Source organism: Balaenoptera acutorostrata, chromosome 9 (genome assembly GCF_949987535.1).
Source record: "Balaenoptera acutorostrata chromosome 9, mBalAcu1.1, whole genome shotgun sequence".
Classification (NCBI taxonomy): Eukaryota; Metazoa; Chordata; class Mammalia; order Artiodactyla; family Balaenopteridae; genus Balaenoptera; species Balaenoptera acutorostrata.
The window spans coordinates 12,593,226-12,618,148 of NC_080072.1; the positions used below are offsets into that span (position 1 = coordinate 12,593,226).

Below are 24,923 nucleotides of genomic sequence, written 5' to 3' on the forward strand. Positions count from 1 at the left end.
TTCTCCTTAGAATTCCAATCAGAATTCTAATCTTTACCTTCCTTTCCCTATGCCACCTTCATCCAGAATTGCCCTAAATCCTGTGCATTCTACCTCTCAGACATGTCCTGTTTTCTCCATTACCCTGTCAACTTAATATCCACCTTGGGGTTTTGGATCATCTTCTGAAAAACTTTCTTTCCAATCTCCACTCCATCAGAATGTGAGTCTACAACACAGACTTCAGATGACCTGCCCCAAACTGTGATGTCTCCCTAGTGCCTAGACAATGCTTTCTAACCTTTATTGGGTTATGGACCCTTTTTTAATTTTTTTTTATTAAAAAATTTTTTTTGGCCTCATTGCGCAGAATTGCAGGATCCTAGTTCCCCGACCAGGGATCAAACCTGTGCCCCTTGCAGGGGAAGCACAGAGTCTTAACTACTGAACCGCCAGGGAAGTCTCTGGACCCTTTTTTAAAAAGCTGATGAAATCTATGGGCAAGGTAACTCTTTCTGGAAAAATCTGTATTTTGTGTTTTGGTGTACATTTCAAGAGGATCCTGTGAACCCTCTGGAGTCTGTTTCCTAAATATCGTGACAACATAGCCTCCCATCAACTCAGGTGAGACCTTCATACAAAGACTACATTCCAAGCTTCTTCGCACGGCATTCATTGCCTTCCAAAATTAACCCTACCTGCCTTTCTAGCTGCACCTTCTGTCTCGTGCAGTTATGGTTAGTTTGTCTGATTCCCCACCAGGCCAAGAGCCTCCCTTAGAGCAGAGATTGTGCTTTTTTATTTTTCCTTGTTATATCTCCCCAGATGGAATGAACGTTTCTCAGGAGAAACAATCAGAATGCCTAGATTAGTGCAGGATCAATTGTTAGTTCACTGTTAGTTTTTTTTTTTTTTTTGATTTATCTTATTTTGGTGAGAATACTTAACAAACACTTAACATGAGATCTACCCTCTTAACAGATTTTTAAGGGTACAATACAGTATTATTGACAATAGGTACAATGGTGTACAGCAGATCTCTAGGATTTATTCATCTTGCTAATTGAAACTTTATGCTGGTTGATTAGGAATTTTCCATTTCTCTCTCTCTCCAGCCCTTGGCAATCACCGTTCCATTCTTTGATTCTAAGAGTTTGACTATTTTGGAAACCTCATGTAAGTGGAATCATGCAGTACTTGTCTTTCTGTGATGGGCTTATTTCATTTAGCATAATATCTTCAAGGTTCACCCATGTTTTCACATATTGCAGAATATTCTTCTCTTTTAAGGCTGAATAATATTCCATGTACGCCTTTACCACATTTTCTTTATCCATTCATTGTCGATGGACAGTTAAGTTGTTTCCACATCTTGACTATTGTGAATAGTGTTGCAAACTATTAATTTAAGAATTATTAATTTCTAGCAGCAAAAGGATTTTAGGGTGATGGGCCTAGCTAGTATGATACAATGCCATAGGCTGCAAATCTATATTTGGGGAGAGTTCTGATTTCAAAAGTTTTCAGTTTTAGTGGACCCCACAGGGATGGGAACTTCTCAGATCTTGTGCCATGATTTTGGTTTAGAAAACCACCCCACTGGTGAACTTCTTACCACATTTGCCAGTACTAATGCCAGGAATCATTTTTGGTAGCTGGAGCCCTTTGGGACCCTGGAGAGACTTTTTTTTTTTTTAATTTAATTTTTATTTTATTTTTATTTTTTGGCTGCATCGGGTCTTTGTTGCTGTGCGCGGGCTTTCTCTAGTTGCGGCGAGCAGGGACCACTCTTTGCTGTGGTGCGCGGGCTTCTCATTGCGGTGGCTTCTCTTGTTGAGGAGAACGGGCTCTAGGTGCGCGGGCTTCAGTAGTTGTGGCACGCAGGCTCAGTAGTTGTGGAGCACGGGCTTAGTTGCTCCGAGGCATGTGGGATCTTCCCGGACCAGGGCTCGAACCCGTGTCCCCTGCATTGACAGGCAGATTCTTAACCACTGCGCCACCAGGGAGTCCCAACCCTGGAGAACCTTAAAGAACTGGTTCGGGTGGTGGATTCTTAGGTGAGTTTATTGATCTCATATTGTAGCTCTGACTCAATCCCCACCCTCAGCACAAGCCAGAACAAGACATAGGAATGTCTCCTCTGTGGCTCCAAAGTGGACTTTCTCAGGAAATCTGGGGTGAGAGAAAATTGCTCCCCTTCGGCCACATTTCAGAATTCCTCCCGCGTTCCAGTCACGCCGCCCCCACCTCCCACATACATGGGACATTTCATACCACACGGTGAGAAGTAGAAGGAAGATATTATCAGTCCATAAAAGTGCATGATCTCGGGGGGCAAGGACTCTGTCGGTCTTGTTTGACACTATATTTCCAGGGCTACAACAGTGCCTAGCACATAGTGAGCACTCAAATTATACTTGTTGAATGAATGAATGGATGGGAAAACGGGAGAAGTCAATGATCTCGGCTTCTAACTTACAAATGTTTGTCTTCAGAACCTCTATAATTTCTTTGTGGGCACATGGATCTTGTGATTTCATCCAACCATAAGCACTGAAGGATCTAGGTCCTACTAGACCTGTCAGGATCAATGGGATGACTTCAGATTTCTCTCATATGTAACATATGCAGCATCGATAAATCAGATGCCCTCATTGTGTGCAAGGGCCTCACACGATGGTATCAATGTGCTATGGTTGGGCTTATCGATTAATATTAGTTTCTACCTCATGACCCATTATGGCCACTCAAGCTCCAGCCATCATGTTTTATTCCAGCCAATAGAGGGCAGGAAGAAGGACTGAAGAAAGGTGTGTCCCTCTTTTTTTTTTTTTTACATTAAATTATTAAGAATATTTATTTTTGGACCATTATCATTTTTTTGCCCACATTTTATAAATTTCCTACAATGAATGTGTGGGTGTGCCCCTCTTTTAAAGAGACTTTCCAGGGACTTCCCTGGTGGCCCATCCAGTGGTTAAAACGCCAAGCTTCCACTGCAGGGGGCACGGGTTCAATCCCTGGTCAGGGAACTAAGATCTCATATGCCGCACGGCATGACCAAGAATAAATTTTAAATAATAATAATAATAATAATAATAATAAATAAAGAGACTTTCCAGAAGTTACCTATGATTCTTCTCCTTACATCCCATTAGCCAGAACTTAGTCACATGGCCACAGCTAATTTCAGGGGAGGAAGTCTTTATTTCACGTGACCAGGCAACCAGCTAAAACTCAGGCGTTCTATTACAAAGGAAGAAGTGGGGAACCTATTGAGGGAGACTGTTAACACGGTGGGGGAGGTGGTTTGACCTGGAAAGTCTTACAAAACCAGAGAAACCTCTCTCTACTCACAACCCCACTCACGGCTCTCATCTATGGTGCGGTGGTCACCAGCCCAGTCCCACGTGAGAGTGGAGGGGTCTGCCCAGTGGTTAGAAAGCATGGCTGCTGGAGTCAGATGGCCACAGGTTCAAGTATGTCTCTGGACCTCTCCTTTCTTCCCTTTCTGAAGCGAAGAAAACAATGCCCATTGTGTAAAGTTATGGTGGGATTTCCTGGGAAATCCCTGGGACAGATTTGTTGCCCATGAATGGTGCTTTTTACAAAAATTGTGGTAAAAAAAACCTGTACAATTTACCCTTTTAACCATTTGTAGTGTACAGCACAGTAGTGTTAACTATATGCACATTGTCGTGCAACAGATTTCTAAGACCTTTTCATCCTGCAAAACTGAAACACTGCACCTGTTGAACATCAAGGCCCCTGCTCCCTCTCCCTCCAGCCCTTGGCAACCACCATTCTACTCTCTAAGGGTTCCACTACTTTAGATGCCTCACATCAGTAGACTTGTACATCATTTGTCTTTTGGGACTGGCTTATTTCACTTAGCATAATGTCCTCAAGGTTCATCCATGTTGTAGCATATGGCAGGATTTCCTTCCTTTTTTTAAACTGAATCATATTCCGTTGTATGGATATGCCATATTTTCTTTATCCACATATCCTTTTTTTTTTTTTTTTTTGGCTGCGTTTGGGTCTTTGTTGCTGCGCAAGGGCCTTCTCTAGTTGTGGTGAGCGGGGGCTACTCTTCGTTGTGGTGCGCGGGCTTCTCATTGCGGTGGCTTCTCTCATTGCAGAGCACGGACTCTAGGCACACGGGCTCAGTAGTTGTGGTGCATGGGCTTAGTTGTTCTGCGGCATGTGGGATCTTTCTGGACCAGGGCTCGAACCCATGTCCCCTGCATTTGCAGGCGGATTCTTATCCACTGCGCCACCAGGGAAGTCCGATCCACATATTCTTCATCCAGTGGATGTTTAGGTTGTTCCCATCTCTGAGCTATTGTGGCTAATGCTGCAAGAATGGTGCTTCTTATTAGAGACTAGTTAGTATCAGAGACTAGTTCTCTCCTTTCTTTCATTACCCTTTGGTGGGGAGCTTCATGGTTTGTTTGTTTTTTTCTTTTGCTGTGTGTAAATAATTGTTAGGTTAAACATCTTAGGTGGAAACAAGGTGGATGAATCGGGGAGTTTTATAGATACTGCATATCAATTAGAGGGAAAGGGAAAAGGTGCCCCAGGACATTTACAGAGTACAGATTCTCTTTAGACGGCCCATTTGAATAGATAAGAGGAGCTGCAGGGCTGTCACATTGTTGAATCCTAGAGCCACTAAAATTCTAGACTCCAGATGTTTACTTACAGGAAAGGTACAGAACCATTGTCCAGTTCTGACTGAAGCCATCCACCCATGAATCCTAAATCTTGACCCCAAGGATCAAAGGCCTCGAGCAGCAGTAAGGAAGAAAGACCACCTAACACAAATGTGTGGTTCTCTCATTGAGAAGTAACTTATCAGGCAAAACCCTAGCTGATAGTAACTATGAGAAGCTGTGCCTTGGTATTCCTTCCTCCAGTGGTTTCCTTAGGAGACACAGAAAATAAGAATAACATCAATGTCATCATTATAAAAGAAAATCTTTACCTAAATATGGATGTTGCACACTTTGAATCAAAAGCATTTGTTACGCATTTATAGGCATAGATGGTATCAGAGAAGCATGGACTGAATCAGCTTCCCAAGGAGCTTCCGAGTAGCTGGAGTGAGAAGGCAAACACTCATGAACATGGTGACATTGGCTGGGAAAAGCAGAGAACACTACTGGGGGGAGGGGAGGATGTGGTCTGCACTGGACTTAGAAGAATGACAGCATTTAAATAAGTGGACAGGATTCAGAAAGGCATTTTTTTTCTTTTGTTTTGATTTAGCCACTATGCACTGAGTGCCAACTCGGTAGGTGCCAGGCTCCGTGCTTGAAGCTGAGGATAATGACGAAAAGACATAGTCACTGCCTTCCAGGAGGTTTTCAAAACTATTTCATCAGGGGAGCAGATTTTTCTAATGAGGCCCACACTGCCCTGGCCTCACCCTCTGAAGGGGGCCCAGAGGCACCTCCAGGACACCCCGTCCCCACGAAGCACAGCTCGATGAGTAGGGGTTGGGGATACAGAGCTGACAGTCTGGCTGTGGCAGCAGAAGGGGAGTTGGCTCTGACGCCGTACCCTGGAGCTGGCCACCGGTCAGGTACCTTGCGTCCACAGTGAGGCCATCCTCCAGAACCTTGCTCTCCCATCTCACCCACCTGGCTACTGCCATGCATTTTCTGCTCCGCCCCTGACCCTTGGCCCCGTGGGACTGGTATTTGGTCTCCCACTGTGGGACTCCTTCAGACTCCAGCTCTTTAGTTGATTTAGGACAGAAGACGAGGAAGAAGTGCTAGTGTGGTTTCCAAGAGGAAACGCTCAGCAATAAGCAGGGTCTTCAAACCTGAGACGGTGAACTGGGGAGTCACCCACATGGAGGTGGGGTGGGGTAGGAGATGCATTGGGATCCTGTGCAAATAGCAGAATCTGGTTTGAATAGCATTGCTAGCCTTCCCAGCTGGGTGACCCTGAGCAAATCATTTCTGAGAGGCTGCTTTCCTTCATTTGCAAATCTGGCAAAACAATACCAAGTCACAGGATTATTGCTAAGTTTCAATGAAATACTGAAAATGAAGCCCAGGGTGGGGCACATGATAAAAGCCCGAGTGAAAGGGGCTTAAGCGAGGGAGAGGAGTGGGGAGCTTCACAAGAGCCCTTGGAGTGTGGAGAGGGAAGAACAGAAGGCCAACAGCTGAGCCAGAGTGTGCCCTTAACTCTGTAGAGCCAATCTCCCCGGTCACTCAAGGAGAAATGGAATGGAATGGGGGAGGGGGCTGGGCGGCCAGACTGTCACTCGGGGATGATGGATGAGCTAGCGTATTCCATGGCTTGTAATTAGTGCCGACTGGCTCTGAGATTCTTCCCTTGGGGGAGTGTTCCCTGCTCCTCCTGCTTGGGAGGCCCTCCTCAGGGCTCGGGGCTGGGGCTGGGTGTAAAGTTTGCCCTGAAACTTTGGCACAGACTTCCAGTGGCTGGTGTGCGTGTGCTTTTCTACGTGGGTGTGAGTGCAAGTATATGTGTATATTTGTGACTCTGGTATCAGTGTATGCATGCATGTGCACATATGTATGTTTGTGTGTACTTACACATACCCATATGAGTGTGCAGGTGTGCTAAGTTGCTAGTCAAGACATGGTTAAATATGCAATGAGAGGAATACATAAAATGCTAGATTTTTGTTGGGGTCACTTGAAGGGGACTTTCAGTTTGAAGAAGTCACTTGACTGGTAGGCAGCCCATGTCCTGAGGGAGGAAATAACAGATATGACCATGTTCCTTCCTGAGGTCCCTGGTAGCCAAAGCAGGTCAGGATGGAAGAGGTGTCCTAATTTGCTTAAGGGTTTTTCTGGGGTAAGCGGAATTCACATTTCCCCAACATTTCTTCTTAAGAGTCAAAATTGTGGAGAGATTTGGGGAATGAGTGAGTATAATTTCAACCAAGGCTTAGGACAGAGAATAACAGTAAGATCTCTAAAGTAAAATTTCCTTGAGAAAAATGGAATCTAGGTTGCTAAGCACTAGGGTCTACTCCCAACTCCACGATTCATCAGCTATGAGACCTTGAAGGAGTAGATTAATTGCTCTCTAAGGCTTCATTGTCCATTGACAAAAAGGGGATAATACTGGCATGGTGCTATTATATATTATGTAAATTTGAATTATGCAAATTTGAAAAACTGCAAATCCCTCTAAATTAAAAAAAAAGTCATCAAGTTTGCATGATTTCAAAATTGGTGTGTCAAGTGGTTTGTAGGCTGTTTACAACTATTACCCCATGACAGCATCACTTGGGCTGGCGAAAGTAAATAACCACCATCAGTGTTTCTATTGTGAATCAAACTGTTGACATGCGTCATAACTTCTGATAGTGACCTTAATGACTAATGTGCTATTATTCTAATATTCAACATTATCATTTAAAATATTTTCTGGGGCTTCCCTGGTGGCACAGTGGTTGAGAATCTACCTGCCAATGCGGGGGACACGGGTTCGAGCCCTGGTCTGGGAAGATCCCACATGTCGTGGAGCAACTAGGCCCGTGAGCTACAATTACTGAGCCTGCGCGTCTGGAGCCTGTGCTCCGCGACAAGAGAGGCCGCGATAGTGAGAGGCCCGCGCACCGCGATGAAGAGTGGCCCCCACTTGCCGCAACTAGAGAAAGCCCTCGCACAGAAACGAAGACCCAACACAGCCATAAATAAATAAAAAACAAAAAAACAAAAAAAAACTTAAAAAAAAAGAAAATATTTTCTGTATCCTAGAATGATGTTATCTTAGAGTTCATTAAGTGGTGGCGTTAGTGCCAAAAAACACTCTCCAAAATCAATAACTTTGTAATGGAAGTTAGATATGATAAAACATTATGAAAAAGCCCAAGTAACTGTCATAACATGCCAAGAAGTTAGTTTAGGAGTGTCTACTCTGTGAAATGTGAGACTTTTAGTGTTCAGTAAATAAAAAATAGCACAAAGGCAAAAATATTCTACAGTAGTTGAAGATTCCTTTCCCTACCTTTTACAATTATTCTTCTGGGAAATATAGTGTCAAATTATGTGAGTCTTGAATTATCCAGCATCTTCGGTAACATATCTTTTTCATAAGGTGTGATCTCCTCTTAAATGAAATTATGTAACCCATGACAATTTCTCAGCTTGGTAAATGCGTATGCATATTAGGTAGTTTTTACTGTTATTCTTAATCCCAGCCCTAAGGGTTTTTAGGGACCAGGTGGATTCTGACACAGCATGTGGCTCAGGTCGGGAAGTCTTCTGGAATCCAGGTAGAACCTAAAGCTATTGAACTTTTGAAAACAGTGGCTGAATGAATGTAAACTGTTAACTCTGGAATCAAAGTTTAAATCCCCGCAGTACCTGTTTAAGAATCTGGAACAGATTATGTGTCCAAAAGGCTACACAGGACAAAGTTTCAACAGTGACACCATGTGGCAGCAAGGACTAACTGCAATGCAACCCTAATCACACTTCAAGATTCTTTCTCTGAACACCCTCAACTAAATCCACCAGTGGAGGATCGTGTCATTGGGGATGGGAAGCAGATGACTGGAACTTTGCCTATCCCAGAGTGGGACTGCAGGGCAGGACGAGGAGGTGGGCATCTTAGATGTGTGTGTTTATGAGTGTATGGCCCTCTGTCTTCCTCATAAGTGACACCTGTGGGTGGAGGAGCTGGGGGTTGTTAAGTATGCCAGTCACAGAGATAGCAGAAAAGGAAGGGTAAAATTACATGCAGGCAACATGACATTTCATGTAATAAGTTGTTTCTAATATTATAATGATACAGACAAAAAGTTCTCGATTCTTTAAGGAAAATCTCAGAGTAGCAAGCTGTTGGGGAAAGTTGCTGACTTTCTCTACATATACATAAGACCACTATGGTAGATTAGAAAAATGGCCACAGTTATTCATGCTACCTTATAGGCATGCCTTTTGCAAAATGACTCTGCAGGTCTTTTCTTTAAAAGTGGACACGTTTCTGGAATTCCCTGGCGGTCCAGTGGTTAGGACTCTGTGCTTTCACTGCTGAGGGCCTGGGTTCAATCCCTGGTCAGGGAACTAAAATCCTGCAAGCTGCACGGTACAGCCAAAAAAAAAAAAAAAAAAAGTGGACACATTTCCCTGATGCTTTGAATCTAAGCTGGCCTGATGATTTGTTTTGGTCAATAGAATGAGGCAGAAGTGATGTTATATTACTTCCTAGCTTCAGACTCAAGAGGCCTTGTGTGTTTCTGCCCACTTTCTTAGACCCCTGCAACCTCCATTTGAATAAGACCAGACTAGCCTCCTGGAAAATGAGAGACCAAATGGAGCAGAGCCGGTGAGCTGATTCATTTCAGTCAAGGTCCCAGCCATATGGAAGAGCCTGTACAAACCCAAAGCCAAACCTCATCAGACCTTCCAGCTAACCCCCCAGCTGACTGCAGCAGACACATAATCAAGGCCACCCTAAACCTGCCAGGCCCTCACAGACTCAGTGACTCATGAGCTAAATAAATGTTTATCATTTTAAACAAACTAACCCCCTAAAAGGGACACGTGCCCTCTTACAAGAGAAGCCTCAGAACAGAAAATATTTAAATTCCCTTCACTCTCAGACCTTCTACTCTTTCCAGATGTAAACGAATCTCCTCTTTCCTCCTACCTGGATGTGGTGATTCATTCATTCAATCATTCATTCATTCAATAGATTTTTTTTTTTTTTTTAATGTAAGGCACTTTGATAGGCATGGTGGGGCACATGGTGCAGGGCATAAAAAACACAGATCTGATGTATTATTATCATTTTTAATTTTATTTATTTTTGGCTGCATTAGGTCTTCGTTGCTGCATACGGGCTTTCTCTAGTTGTGGTGAGCGGGGGCTACTCTTGGTTGCGGTGCACGGGCTTCTCATTGCGGTGGCTTCTCTTGTTGCAGAGCATGGGCTCTAGGCGCGGGCTCAGTAGTTGCGGAATGCAGGCTCTAGGGCACGTGGGCTTCAGTAGTTGTGGCGCACTGGCTTAGTTGCTCCATGGCATGTGGGATCTTCCCGGACCAGGGATCAAACCAGTGTCTTGTGCATTGGCAGGCGATTCTTTTTTTTCTTTTTTTTTTAAATTTATTTATTTTACTTATTTATTTTTGGCCGCATTGGGTCTTCGTTGCTGCACGCGGGCTTTCTCTAGTTACAGCGAGCAGGGGCTACTCTTTGTTGCGGTGCATGGGCTTCTCATTGCGGTGGCTTCTCTTGTTGGGGAGCACGGGCTCTAGGCACGTGGGCTTCAGTAGTTGTGGCATGCGGGCTTAGTAGTTGTGGCTCACGGGCTCTAGCGCGCAGGCTCAGTAGTTGTGGCGCATGGGCTTAGTTGCTCCGCGGCATGTGGGATCTTCCAGGACCAGGGCTCAAACCCGTGTCTCCTGTGTTGGCAGGCGGATTCTTAACCACTGCACCACCAGGGAAGTCCCAGATCTGATTTATAGTCTAGTTTGAGTAGAAAGGAAATAAACCTGGCCCAATAAGCCACCTCGTACATTCGAATTCAGACAATGTGGGATCAAGTTATAGATGCGTGATATCGGATAGTTACTTAATCTTTCTGAGTTTCCGCTTCCTTATCTCACAAACAGGAATAATACCTGGCTCTCAGCATGGTCGGGAGGGTTAAAAAATTTGTAAAGCTCTATGCCCATGGGTCAGGATCACATTCTCCTTCAAATTTGGGGTTGGCACTGAGCACCATCTTTATCACATCAGGATCTCCCCCAAGGAGGGGGGAATCTTCCTAAATTTGAGAGGTGACTGCTTTCAACAGTTCCTCACATAGGGCTCAGTGTAAGTCCAGCCCCCCACGACAGGAATTTGGCATCTCTCCAGCAGCCTGAGAAATTGACTGAGAAGGGAAGGACATACAGAGATCACTCTGCAAATCAAGCCTGATGTGAGCGGTCTCTCCATGTCCACCAAACTACAAATCAAGTTTGGGTGATTCTTATTTGGCTCTCAGCCTTGGCTGGGAGACTGAGCTGCAGGGAAGGCCTCTGGCTGGGGACCTGCCATTCTAAGGTTTTGCCCCAGAAATGGTCCACACGGGGAGCCAGGTCCTGAAGCACAGTCTGAAGATCGGGAAGCAAGCAGGAGTAGATGAACGACAGGGCAGGGGATAAGCCATGAGCCCCCTCCATGTCTTCTTTCTTCCCCTCTCAGAAACCCCTGACCTCAACCAGAACATGCATAAACTAGAAAGAGCACACAGGAAGCTTGGGTCTTGACTTCCCTGGCTGTCCAGTGGTTAAGACTCTGCGCTTCCAATGCAGGGGCACAGGTTCGATCCCCGGTTGGGGAAGTAAGATCCCACATGCTGTGCGGCATGGCCAAAAAAAAAAAAAAAAAAAAGGAAGCTTGGGTCACCACCGATCCTGCACTTCAGCCCTGATCTTGGCACCCCTCCCAGGCCATAGAGAAGGAAACCAGCCCAAAGGGCAGAGAGCTGCAAGCGTGGCTGCAGTATCCAGCTAGGTCAGTTACTGCACTGCCCTCCCATGCCTGCTTCTCCTTATCACCAGGGTATGTGAGAGGGGTACAGAGAAGCCAGATTCTATAGAAGTCCCTATGGTGAGAGCTGCAGTGATGTAAGCATATATCCTAATGGCTCTGATGGCCTTAAGGAAGACACTCCCCCCATAGAAACATTTCAGGCAGGGCTACTTTGACCTCAATTGAGACACTATTAGAAAATTAAATCAGATACCTGATAAATGTCTGTGGACTGACGGCTGAATCCCCATGTGTCGTCCTGGGAAAGTAGTCATACCTCTGGGCTGTTTGTGCTTGGGAACCTGAATGTCTGAGTGTGTGAGAGAGCTGGGAGGTGAGGGGGCAAGCGGGGGGGGGGGGTATGTGGCAGGGGGCAAGGATGACCAGACCTGCAGCTGAAGGGCTAAAGCCAGAAATCAGTCAGCATGTTTGGGTTGACAACATTGTAACAAGGAGAGGGGAAGGATGGGAGAGGAGAGAGACGTAGTGGCCGGGGTGGTGGGGGGGAAATGGAGGCAAAGAAAGGAATAGAGATTGAGACAAAAAGGATGAGAAGGAAAAAGACGGGAAAGAGGGAAATAGAAGGGCTAAGAGCTGGAGCATCAGTGAGTCTCGGAGTAGAAGCTGGAAATGAGGAAAACTTTTCTTTTTTTTTGGCCACACTGTGTGGCACACGGGATCTTAGTTCCCTGACCAGGGATCGAACCCGCATCCCCTGCAGTGGAAGCGCAGAGTCTTAACCACTGGACCACCGGGGAAGTCCCCCAGGAAAATTTATTAAGAAATATCTTCAGAGACTAAAAAAAATGCTCTGTGTTAAAAATCTATCATCTTCCTATCCGTCTCCCCCATCAAGCTATAGGTTTTGGTTTATTTTATTTTTTTAAATTTATTTATTTTGCCTGTGTCAGGTGTTAGTTGCAGCACATGGGATCTTCGTTGCAGCATGTGGGCTCTTTAGTTGCAGCATGTGGGATCTTAGTTGTGGCATGCATGTGGGATCTAGTTCCCCAACCAGGGATGGAACCTGGGCCCCCTGCACGGGGAGCATGGAGTCTTCCCCCCTGGACTACCAAGGAAGTCCCAAGTGATAGGTTTTAAAGGCAGGCATTAGGTTTAAGTCATCTTTATATCCTCTGTGCTTAGCATAGTGCCAGACACATGCTAGGTACTCAATCAGTTGGTTGAACAAATAAAATATGAAGAAAAGGCAGGACTTGAAGATAGAAGGGCAGAGACATAGAAGAGAGGGTATGAGCTTAGACTTCAGAGTCATAAGGATGTGCTTTCAAATCCCAGTTCTGCCATCTAACTGCAGGACTTTGAGCAAGACAGCCTTTCCGAGTTTAGAGTACCATATAAAGTTGTTGTGAGGATTAAATGTCTGCAAAGCTCTTAGCAGACAGCCTGTGTAAGTTCCCAACAATGTTAGCTACTGTTATTACTGTTGTCACAGTTGTTGCAAACAAATAAGCGAGATAGGGGCTGTGATAAATGGATTGCGTGAAAAGCCCCCAGTTAATGACTCTGCCCTGCCACTTTGCAGTGCCTTTCCACTCTAACTCTGGGTCTGGCCATGTGGCTTGCTTTGGCTGATGGGACAATGGTAAACGTGATGCAAGCAGAGGTGCAGGGTGTGAAAAAGACTGCCTATCTTTGACTCCTCACTCGGAACTCTGCCACTGCAGGCTAGCACTGCTGGAAGGATGCCGGAGACATGCAGAGGACAGCCAAGGTGTTCCAGCTGAGGCCATCGTAGATCAGTCATCCCCAACCAACCCACCAACTATTACAGATGTATGAGCGAGCCCAGGGAAGGTCAGCCAGGTCCATCCCAGATCAGCAAGACCACTCAGCCCTAACCCCCAGACTTATGTGAAATAATAAATGGTTGCTATTTTAAGCCACTAAGTTTGGAGTGACTTGTTACAGCAATAGCTAGCCGATATAGGGGCCTCGGAAGCCCTAGTCCTCTAAAATTGAAAGGCAAATGAGAGAGGAAGTCATGGACTGCCAGGTTTTATTTGTAGAGTCTGCTGTATCTGTACCAGAGAAAGCTGCGAAAAGTGCTTTGGAGAGTCACAGGGAAGGGATGATAGAAGCAGGTCCCCTCACCAGACCCCACGGGAGCCCTTCAGGTGGAGGGCAGACCTGAGATGGGAGGCAGCTGGGGACAAGTCCAGGCAGGCAGCAGCAGGGCTGCAACTAGAAGAGCTGAAGCCAGAGGGGTCGGGCTTGCCCTGGTCGGCCTCCTGCAGGTCTCAGGTGCTGGGGTCATATATCCGCCCCATGAAGACCGGGAACTTGTGCTGCTGGTCCCAGAGCACAAAGAGGAAGGGCTGCTGCACTTCAAAGACCAGCAAACTGCGGGCCACAGAGACAGCCGAGGCTGCAGCCGCCGCCACCCCGCTCTCCGTCAGCTCCAGTATGGACTGGTGCTGCATCGCAGAAAGCTGCAGATCCGGGTCCTCTGTCAGCCCGCACAGGTTGATGTCGTAGGTGAAGTCAAAGAATTCTAGGGCATAACCAGAGAAAAACAATGAGTCAGAGACCAGCACGATTGTACAACATGGGGAATATAGCCAATGTTTCGTAGTAACTGTAAATGGAAAGTAACCTTTAAAAATTGTATAAAAGAGACTTCCTTGGTGGTGCAGTGGTTAAGAATCCACCTGCCAATGCAGGGGACATGGGTTCGAGCCCTGGTCCGGGAAGATCCCACATGCCGCAGAGCAACTAAGCCCGTGCGCCACAACTACTGAGACCACACGCCACAACTACTGAAGCCCGTGCACTCTAGGGCCCACGTGCTGCAACTACTGAGTCTGCACGTTGAGAGCCCATGCTCCGCAACAAGAGGAGCCACTGCAATGAGAAGCCCGCACGCCGCAATGAAGAGTAGCCTCCCACTCGCTGCAACCAAAGAAAGCCTGTGTGCAGCAACGAAGACGCAACGCAGCCAAAAAATAAAAAATAAAATTGTATAAAAATTTTAAAAGTTAAATTAAAAAATAATAATTTAAAATATTTAAAAAAATACTGCAATTAAAAAAAAAAAACCAGCACAAAACCCTCAGCTGTTGGAGACGTTTGTCCTGAATTTTCTGGGTTTGTCCCAAGTTCCAATACCCTCTTTCTCCTCCTCCTCCTTGTTTATCAAATTATAATCACATTATAATGTGCCTTCCGGTCCAGTTCATGGGATCCTCTAACAGTGGGCCCATCTTCACTCCAACCACCACTTTCTCTCAAGTGGTGAGAAGCCTCGCCCCCAACCCCCCAAAACCCTGAAAAGTGATGCCATTGCTTCCTTATCAACAAGGACCTTGGAAGTGAGGTAATGTATCGGAAAGAGGACATATGTTCTCAAATGAGGTCACATACAAGGGTGTGATGTCATATACTAGGAAACAAGATCATCTATTAGGAAGTCAAGTTCTATAACAGAAAATGAAGTGATATATTTGGACATGACATCAAAGATCAGGAAGTGAGGTCTAAGGTTAGGAAACGGAGTATCTGTTGACCTCCCTAAACTCAGAAGCCTCCAGACCCTTTTAGTAGAGAGCTTCTTGCATATGCCGTGGGGTGGCTGAGTTTTATGACATGTCTCTGAGGGAGAAGCATCCACTCCCACCTCGGTGACCTGTTCCCAGTGTCTATGTCACAAGGGACCACAGTGGAAACAGTTGGGAGGGCTGCAGACCTATATTGGGGTTCCGGTCACTTCTAACCAGCTTAAGGGACCTTGAGTAAGTCATGCAAACTTTCTGAGTCTCAGCTTCCTCCACGATCCAGTGGGATAATCAGGATTGAGGGGCAACCTGAGATTACAGATGAGAGGGTTAACGGAATTTCAAGGCCCGCCCTCCACCCCCAGCCCACCATCACAACCTCTTCTCCTCTGATGGCCTAGGATCAGTCCTGCCAGCGCTCACCCAGCATGTCCTGGTTGCTCTTTACTTTGATGCGAGGCATCATCAGGTGAGTAGGATGGAACTTGGCCGACTCCAGCTTCCTCATGACGGCCTTGAAGACAGGGGGGCTGAGAGCCTGCTCCAAGTCTTCGAGACGGTGTTTCAAGGTCTGGGGCACCAGGATCACAAAGCTCAGGTTGTGGGACAGCTGCAGACGGGCCACCTGGAGAGTAAGACATGCACATTGTCAGTCTTCCTACCCCAGCTCTCTCCCGGCTCCTACCCTCTGTGTCCCGAGGCTGGTCTTCAGTCCGCTGCTACGGTCTGTACTATTTCAACAAGCAGCAGCCAGAGCTAGGCTCCCAGGCTTTGCCATGAGATGAGGATGCCAGCTGGGTGAACAGTGCTGGTCTAACCCTGTGCTGGTGAGAGGCAGAGGAATGAGCACGAGTTCTGATCACACAGGCTGAGGATCACGTCCTGACTCTACTGCTGATTAACTGTGCACTACAGGCAAGCAATCTGATCTCTCTGAGCCCAGTTCCTTTCAAGCATGTTGTGCAGAAAGTATATAACGTACATAATGCACCACCACAGTCATCAGGTTTGTCCTTTTAAAGACTTCTGATGGCTTTTCACTGCCTACGAGATTAAGTATAAACTCTTGGTCTGGCATTCAAGATTGTGTACAAGCTGATCCTAGCCTACCTTTTCAGCTAGTTTGTCACTAGAAGGACTTACAACTGGTGGCCAGATAAAAGTATGAGAGAAATGCAGGACCCACAAGTCCAATACAGGGGTGTTCTCAACTCAGGGCAAATTTGCCCCCAGTGGACATCTGGCAATGTTTGGAGCTGGCAGAAATAGGAGCTCACAGTGCTACTGGCATCTAGTGGGTAGAAGCCAGGGACGCTGCTAAATCCTACAATGTCAGGGACAGCATCTTATAATAAAGAATCGTCAAACCCAAAATGTCAATAGTGCCAGGACTGAGAAACTAATAGGAGATAAGAGACTGTTACTGAAATGGCATTATGGTTGAGGTTGAGAGATGGACAAGAATAATCTAGAATGCAGAATTCAACTGGGCAATGAAGAAATTAACTGAAAACAATCAATTGTTGGAATTGAAAAAATGGTCCAGAAGAAGCAGGTTGTACACTGATTTATCACCTGAAGAGCATGGACATGGGGATCCCTGTTGACAGAGGCTCTAGATAGGGTACACTCATCTGGCAGTACACACCCTTCATGTCCTGTGTACAGACCTTGCCTCTGTGACCAAAAAATTACCACACTGTGGTCTTGAATTTTCAAGCCAACAACCTCAGCATACCTGAGTTGGTAAACCTAACCCCCTTCATTGGGTAAATACTCTTTAAATCCCAGGAAAATTTAGAATGAAGTATGGGAATAACAAAATAAGCCAACTCTGTAGTATTAACAACAGGTGATAAGTTCAGAGCAATCTGTGTTTGTTATTTAAAATAGCGTTTATAATTTTTAAGAGAATCAGACATGCTAGTTTTATGCTTTTGAACAAAAAGGTGTGGGATAATTTCATTTGGTTTGAGAATGATGTTGAGATGTTGACTGAAAGTTGATTTATTCTTCAGATTGAATTTTCAATTCACAAGTGGGCTTTAGTGCTAGCAAGATATGGCCAAGCAGGGCTGTAATTCTGTTCTGTCAGGTATCTGACATGCTAAAAGAGAAAATCAAGTATATCAAATGTATGAAGTATTTATAAAGTATATACATAAGCTCAAAATGCTTAGGGGAATATTAATTAACCATATTTGTAAATGAAACAAATCATTTAAAGGAGTTTAATCTGTTCAAAACGGCTTAAGTGAAGAACAAATGAAAGTTAGTGTTTTATATAAATATTATGATTAATAATGTAGCAAATTCAGCTAAAAATTTAAAGGCTTAAGTAAAACTTTGATTTTGAATTTATAACATGAATATATTAAATCAAGTATTTGTTTAAAACCCACGAAACTGTAAAGAGTGGGTTTTTTTTGCATAAAACTCCTTCTTTGCCATTAAAAAACCCTCACATTGGGACTTTCCTGGTGGCGCAGTGGTTGAGAATCTGCCTGCCAACGCAGGGGACACGGGTTCGAGCCCTGGTCTGGGAAGATCCCACATGCCAAGGAGCAACTGGGCCCGTGAGCCACAACTACTGAGCCTGCGCGTCTGGAGCCTGTGCTCCGCAACAAGAGAGGCCGCGACAGTGAGAGGCCCGCGCACCGCGATGAAGAGTGGCCCCCGCTCGCCGCAGCTAGGGAAAGCCCTCGCACAGAAACGAAGACCCAACACAGCCAAAAATAAATAAATAAATAAATAAACAAAAAACAAAAAAAAACCCTCACATTGATATTCTCCCCCATATACTCTGAGTTAGAGTGAAGCCCTGAACCGGGCATATATATTCACTCTTCTCTGCCTTATGCATGTATTCTGGTTCTGTTAAATAGTTGGGAATGTTCAAAGCCGTTGGATAGGGACGGATGGACGGAAGGGTAGAAAAGTGCATGAATGGTTAAGAGTGGTCAAAAGTAACCATCTCTGTGACGTCTTCCTAGCCATTCATACTAAGGGAGTTGCCCCCTTTAGCATCTTCCATTGAATTCATTCATTTATTCAGCAAACATAATGAGCACTTATTATAGGTGGTATTGTTCTAGGTCCTCAGATATAGCAGGAAAAAAAAGAGATAAGGTCTCTGATCCCAAGGAAAGAGACAGTATCTCAGGGAGATAGATAATACTGCAATCAAATAAGCAAGTAAACAACATAATTCAGATAGTGTTAAGTACCATGGATATAATAAAACAGGACGATGTTACAGGGTGAGGAGGAGGCTACTTTAAGGAGGGGGAAGGTCTCTCCACCAAGGTGGCCTTTTAGCTGATACCAGATGAGCAGAAGCAACAAGTTATGTGAAAATCTGAGTGAAGAGGGGCCAGGCAGAGGGAAAAGCTAGGGAAAGCTCCCCACGTGGAAACAAGCCTGGCATGTTCCAGAACAGATCCTATATTTCTCAGCCTGGTACCAAGCCACTGGGTATCTCCCATTGTTTTCTGTCTCATAGTTCTGTGTCTTGCTGCCCTAACAAGGCAGAAATATCTGGTCATTGGGCACGAGAGAGTTTATTAACTAGAATCTTCTGGGCTCCATGTTCTCTCTTCCCTCCCTCCTCATCCACTGAAATCATACTGCTCAGTTTCTGCTAAGGAACTTAAGCCATTTAACACATGCACACACATGCACTTACCACATACATGAACGCATGGATATACCTAGACATGGGTACACATACAGATGCATGCTGTACACAGGTACACACCCAGAGGACTTACTAAGCCAGCAGGGCCTACTGGTGGGTTGACTGGAAAGAGAAACAGAGGCACAGGATAGGAACACGACTCACTTTTTGCCATTCAATGCAGTAGAGATGCATGAAGAAATTTTAGAATCCTGCTTTCCAACCTCAAATATATAATGCCTGCCTCGGCCAAGGCTGGAGAGGGGGAGAAGGAGAAAAGGTAGGGTGGAAATAGAGTCAGAAGCAGTAGAAACGACGGATTAAGGGTAAGGCTATGCCCCACACCGATGGAGCTGCAGCAGGAAAGAAGTGAGGATACGCAAGAGGCTCTGAAACAGGCGTGCGAAGGGCCAAGAACCTACCTTGGCCTTCAAAGTCGGGTCTGTGAAATGGGCCACAGGGTACTTCTTGCTATTCATCATGGGCACTTTTATCACAGAGGATCCACTGTAAAAGGCCTTCATATTTGTTCTGCTGTGGTTAAATGTTGTCTTCCACTTGGCTAGAGGGAAGAGTGGGGGAAGGGTTACTCTAATGCAGGTGGGGAGAGGATGAAGCGGAGTTAAAAGGTTCTGTTAGCAAGGGGTGGGGCAGGTACCATGGGATCCAGTCTTGGAACTTGGGGTTGCGTGGGTTTTAAGTCAGGAGGAGAAGGAGGAACTCAGGACGAGAAGACATCCTGGTCCAGGGCCCCCCTTACCACTCAGGTAGATAGCGTTGAGGAGGACAAGGCGGGAGTCGCTGGGCAGGCTGTCTAGCAGTTGTCTGATCTTGTGGTTGGTCTTCTTGGCTACCCAGGCGTTGATGAACTCCAAGTTGCCTTTACCGTCATTTGCCAGGGCTTTGGGGCTGTTGCCATACAGGCTCTGAGAGGCATTCGCAAAGGTGTCCCTTATAGCCAGGTCTGGCAGCGGAAGCAGGTTGAGAGAGGGAGGCCTGAGATCCCGGAACACTCTCTCCCCTTCCAAGAGCAGGCTTGGAGAGGGAGCTTGTTTCCCATCACTCTTCCTGCTCCAGTGAACATAGTGTGTCAGAGCAGGGGTCCAGCCCACCCCTCTTACAGATGTGCTCAGTGAGACCCAGAGAAGACAAATCCTGAGCTAAGAGCAGAACTCATCCTAGGCTTTAACTGCCTCTATTTGCCATGGGACCACGGCTTGGCAAGGTAACTCTTTGAGATCTTAACTTCCATTTGCCTGTATTTTCCCTCTTTTCGTCCCTTAATTCACCAGGGAACAGACTCTGCTTTTCAGCCTCCCTGGAAGGTGTGTGACAAGACTTCCTGGGTTTTGCTCTCCAAAGCCCAGGTCCACTAAAGAAAAAAAGTGTTTGAAAGAGAAATTTTTCCTGGACTAAATAGATAATATTGAATGCAGCTGTATTTTCCACCAACCTAGCAAGACAGAGGATAAATCTGATTTATAGCAAATAAGTAAATGCAACATTTCTTGAATCCCTCTAAGCCATATTTTTCCCATCTCTAAAAAGAGGGTTTTTGGGTTTTTTTTTTAGATAATGGTGTGATAGGTGAGTTTTCTTTCTATCTTTCTTTTTTCTTTCCTATATGTTCTCAGTTTTTTGTTTTGTTTTTTGTTTTTTTTGGCCATGCCGAGCGGCATGTGGGATCTTAGTTCCCCGACCAGGGATCGAACCCATGCCCCCTGCAGTGGAAGCACAGAGTCCTAACCACTGGACCACCAGGGAATGCCAATATTTTCTCAGTTTTCTACAATGAATGAGTATTGCTTTTATGGTAAAAAAATAAAAGACAGGGAAATTTTTTTCCTTATTCAAAGAGGAAAATCACACTAAATCTGTAATTTTTAAGCTCAGCAGAACTGAGGTTTCAAATATAGTCATGTCTGAAGCCCACAATACAAAAGGGCTCTGGTTGAGGCTGGTGGGAGTTCAAAGCCCACCTGGCTTCATCTCCCTCTCACAGGAAGTGACACCTCACTTGCCACTCAGCCTCCCTAACTCTCCACTCCCACCAGGACTCCTGCAGCAGCTCTGCAGAACCTTAGGGCTCTGGGGAGCAAAATTTGAAAGAACTACGTTAGGTCATTTTAGAAGCTCATTGCTCTGATTACCTACCTAATAATGTAATATACATAAATGACAACAAAGTCACATAACACAAAAGTACAAAGAATAGGAGTCCCAAGACCCCCTGACCCAGATTAACAAACTTTTCTTTCCAGCCTTGCAGCATCTTAGTTCCCCAACCAGGGATTGAACATGGGCCCACAGCAGTGAAAGACCAGAGTCTTAACCACTGGACCACCAGGGAACCTCCAGATTGACAGGCATTTCTTGTCTATTTTATGTCTAAAGCTCTCCAGCCCTCTCTATTACTGAATGCAGAAGGCTATTCTTACTTTAGATGGAGTTGATGAATGCAGATGACTTGCCCAAGGTCTCACCAGGGAACCTATCCAGCTCCCAGGAGCCACCTGATATTTCTGAGGCCCCAACCTGCTCTGCATTCCGTCCCCCTGTTCTAGTTCTAACATTCCCTCTGTCTTCTCTTTCCCCAGTGCTGGGTCTCCATCAAAATCCTGAGGACCCAGCTCAGCACCTGCCATCCTTCCCCAGGGAACTCACCTGGGCTGTGGAAGATTTGAGAGACTGTGGTAAAGCCTTTGGACGTGGAGGCCTTCAGGGCCTGGTGGACACAGGTAAAGTCTTTGGGGTAAGAGAGGAGTCGCTCCAGGCTTTCCTTGGTTTCTCCTCTAGCCCCTACAACAAACAGCGGAGATGAGGGGCAACTGCAGGAGGAATGGGAAACCACCGTTGGGGACCAGGGTTGAGGGACCAGGCTGCAATGGGGGGAATCCCATATCATCAGAGCCAGAAGTGTTTTGGAAGATAATACATGTCAGAAAGAGAAGGGTGGGGGAATTATGAATAATCACAGGATTTTCTAGGGTTTTGAATACTTTCTTCCTCCGTTTTCCTACCTAATTTTAATACCACTCATCATCCAAAGCCTGGTCCAATCGCTGCCTGTTCCACATGACCTATTATTTAGTTGGTTCAGGTTTACAAAGGTTCGCCCTATAGGCAGGGACACTAGATCATGGTTAAGAAGAGACATCAGGAAATCATAAAAGAGGATGCATGTTCAGTGCCCTTTCCGTTTTCCATTACTGAATACTTATTGTATACATCGTCTGTGCAGTAATAGATAAAATGTATCGAGCACTTACTTCATTCCAGGCATCATAAGTGCTTCTCCCATATTATCTCATTGAATCTTCACCATAACCCTTTTACGTAAGGACAGTTCCTATCCCCGTTACACAGATGAGGAAACTGAGGTTTAAGAGAGTAAGTAATCTACTCATTTTAAGATCACAGAGTTAATAACTGGAGGATGGAGAAAAGATTCAAGCCGTACCTTTTGGGCAATAAAAAAATTAACTGAAACCAATCAGTTGAAATGTGCCTCCCAGGGGACATTTGGCCACATGTGGAGACATTTTGGTTGTCATAACTGGGGGGTGGGGTGCTACTGGCATCCAGTGGGTACAGGCTAGGGATGTTAGGATTCTGGGACTACAGAAGAAAGGTTCTTATGTGCTCACTGTATTGTCTCTAGTAGCCTTCCTGGAATTCCCCCTTGGAGTGACAGCTGTTTCCACTGCTGGAGCACTTTGTTGGTGCCACCCCTAGGGTAATTACCCCAGGGGACGTGATTGTGGTCTCTCAGGAAAGCAGAGGAATTAACATTTTTTGACCTCTTACCACATCAGGCACTGGGCTACCTGCTTAATTTTTTTTAGGTCACTACAACCATTTCCATTTTACACAGAAGGACTCAGGCTCAGAGGAGTTAAGTGATCTGCCCAAGGTCACACAGCTAAGAAGCGGCATTATCATGATTCTACTCTACATCTCTCTTATCGTTCATCTTCCTTATGGCCTTACCTTGAACCATGATTGGTGGCTGGGACCTTATTTTATATGTTCTTGTATAGTCCATAGGATTTTATAAGCAACAGTGTCTATTACATCATTGTTAAATGAAAGAATAAATGAAAGTTCCGGAATAAAAAGATTCCCCTCCCTCACCCCCAGTGTAGCCCATTTTTACAGCTTCCTTCCAGAGGCATAGATAGCTGTGTATGTATCTGGATACGCACCCCCCTCATGCGAACATCTAACACATAACCTGGAGAGAACTCAGTCAGGTTCTTACCGAGCAGGACTTGAGTGAGGAGACTGGCGATGCTGAACGGGGAAAAGACAATGTTGGTCTCCTCCTTCTTTATTACTGAGAAAGTGTGGTAGAGATTCAGGGAGAAATCTGTCAAAGCCTCCCCCAGCACGGCCTCTGCTGAATGACTCTCCAAGTCAGAGCAGGAGGTGACAGACGCTGGGCAGAAGGGCTTAGCAGTGGCCTGGGTAGTTGGCTGGATGGGTTGAGTGGTGGACTGGTTGAAGGGCTGGATGGTATTGACTGTTACGATGGTCAAGTTGGTTTTCAGCGGGGTGGAAGAGCCCTCCGTGTCTTGAATGGATACATTGTTGGGAATATCTCCTTTTGGGATATCTCCTTCACTTTCCCCTCCTTGTAAGCTCTCTGGATCCACGGGGCTGACACCAATCAGATTTGAGGAGGCTCTATCCTGTGGTTCAAGAGACTTTCTTTCTTTCTTTTATTATGAGGCACAGTCCCCTTCAAACACTCAAAGCAGGAAGAGAAGGTGGGCTACCAGAGAATTATTCCCAGGAAATCCTGGTGGCAGAGGGGCCTGCCCTGGGGCCACCACCAGTAATTCCTTCAGAGAAAGCGTGTATTATCCCATTTCACTGATAAAAGAAACTGATGCTGAGACAAAGTAAGTAACTAGCCCAGGGTCTCAAGGGAAGCGGAAGGAAAAACTAGGAGTCAAACTTGGGTCTCTGATTCCAGATCCTTCACTACCACATCATCTGATACATCTCAAAGGGCACTGCCAGTGTCAACTTCACACACATACATTGAATGCACACGCCAAAGTTAAGCACCCACCTTTGTCCTGGGCTCATCCCTTATCCCTGACCTCCCAGACCATGGGGGAGAGCCTAGGTCTCGCCAGCCCAACCTCCATCCCGCAACTCAGCTTTCCTCAACAACCCCTTGCTTTTAATATCGCAAAATGCTGCCCATCTCCTTGCCCTCTTTGATCCTTCTGCTTTATTCTCCACTTCGTAAATCAGGACAGGTAGCCTCGGAGAAGTGACTGGCTCAAGGCCACCGCAGCTGGTACCATAGCGAGTCAGGATTAGACCCTGCGTGGGTCTGAATCCCCGCTCTTCCCATGCTCTGTACCAACTCCGGCGCTAGGATCACACTTGCTGAGCCCAAGAGGAGCTCTCCTCATTCTCCGGAGCCTGAAGGGTTAATCCTCAGCCGCACCGCCCCCCCCCCCGCCTCCACTCCCCCACCTCCCGAAGGGGTCACTCACCCCAGCCAGCAGCAGCAGCAGGAGGGTCAGCGGGGTCAGCCTGGAGGCCATCTGGGCGGCGACGTCAGCCCAGACCTGCAGAGCCAGCCACCGTCGTCGATGCCAGCTCCGAGCCTCGGGCCTAGGGGGCCTCCCCCCGCCGCCCCACCCCACCCCACCCCACCCCGGGGCCCGCCCCCATTCCATTCGCGGCCCTAACCCCTCTCTGCGAATTCCGCCCCCTCCCTCCTCCGTGCCGGGGCCACCTTCTCCCTGGCTCCTCCCCCTGTTTTGTTTTCCCCAAACCGCTTCCCTTTCCCGGCACCGGCTGGCCCTTCCTTTCCCCCCAGGCCCGGGTCTCCGTCCATCTGTTCCATCCAGAGGGTCCTGCTTTAGCTAAACAATGAGGCCAGGGGCCCTGGTAGGAGGGGAGGTCCAGAGGGGGCTGGGCACGACAGCCCTGGGGGAGGAGATGGAGGGGAAGGAGGGGGAGGCAGAGGTCTCAAGAGGAAGCGAGCAAACAGAGACTGCAGAGATAAAGGGGTGGGGGGGGCGGGGCACTGGGGAGGAAAAGAAGGAGACGAGGATGAGGAGACCTCCTTCTCCCAACACCCCCCTCCCCAGCACCAAACCTGCTCCAAACTCCTGGTCACTGGGCAGCTTCAGGGCAGACTAAGTGGGTAGTCCCACAGCGTCGGGGCGTGGGGGGGGGGGGGGGTGTGTGCGCGGCGGGGGGGCGGGTGTT

At 46.5% G+C, this 24,923-nt stretch overlaps 1 protein-coding gene across 1 annotated transcript; it reads right to left on the reverse strand.

The window, feature by feature from the left end:
- Positions 1–13,498: 13,498 nt before the first annotated feature.
- SERPING1 (serpin family G member 1) lies at positions 13,499–24,881 on the reverse strand. Its single transcript, XM_057553855.1, has 8 exons — positions 24,811–24,881; positions 24,200–24,274; positions 22,948–23,377; positions 21,351–21,485; positions 19,447–19,650; positions 19,109–19,248; positions 15,434–15,635; positions 13,499–14,010 (listed from the first exon to the last, which is right to left on the reverse strand). The coding sequence occupies exons 2-8, from the start codon at positions 24,248–24,250 to the stop codon at positions 13,757–13,759; spliced, it is 1,416 nt and encodes a 471-aa protein (XP_057409838.1). The 5' UTR covers positions 24,251–24,274; positions 24,811–24,881; the 3' UTR covers positions 13,499–13,756.
- Positions 24,882–24,923: the final 42 nt, after the last annotated feature.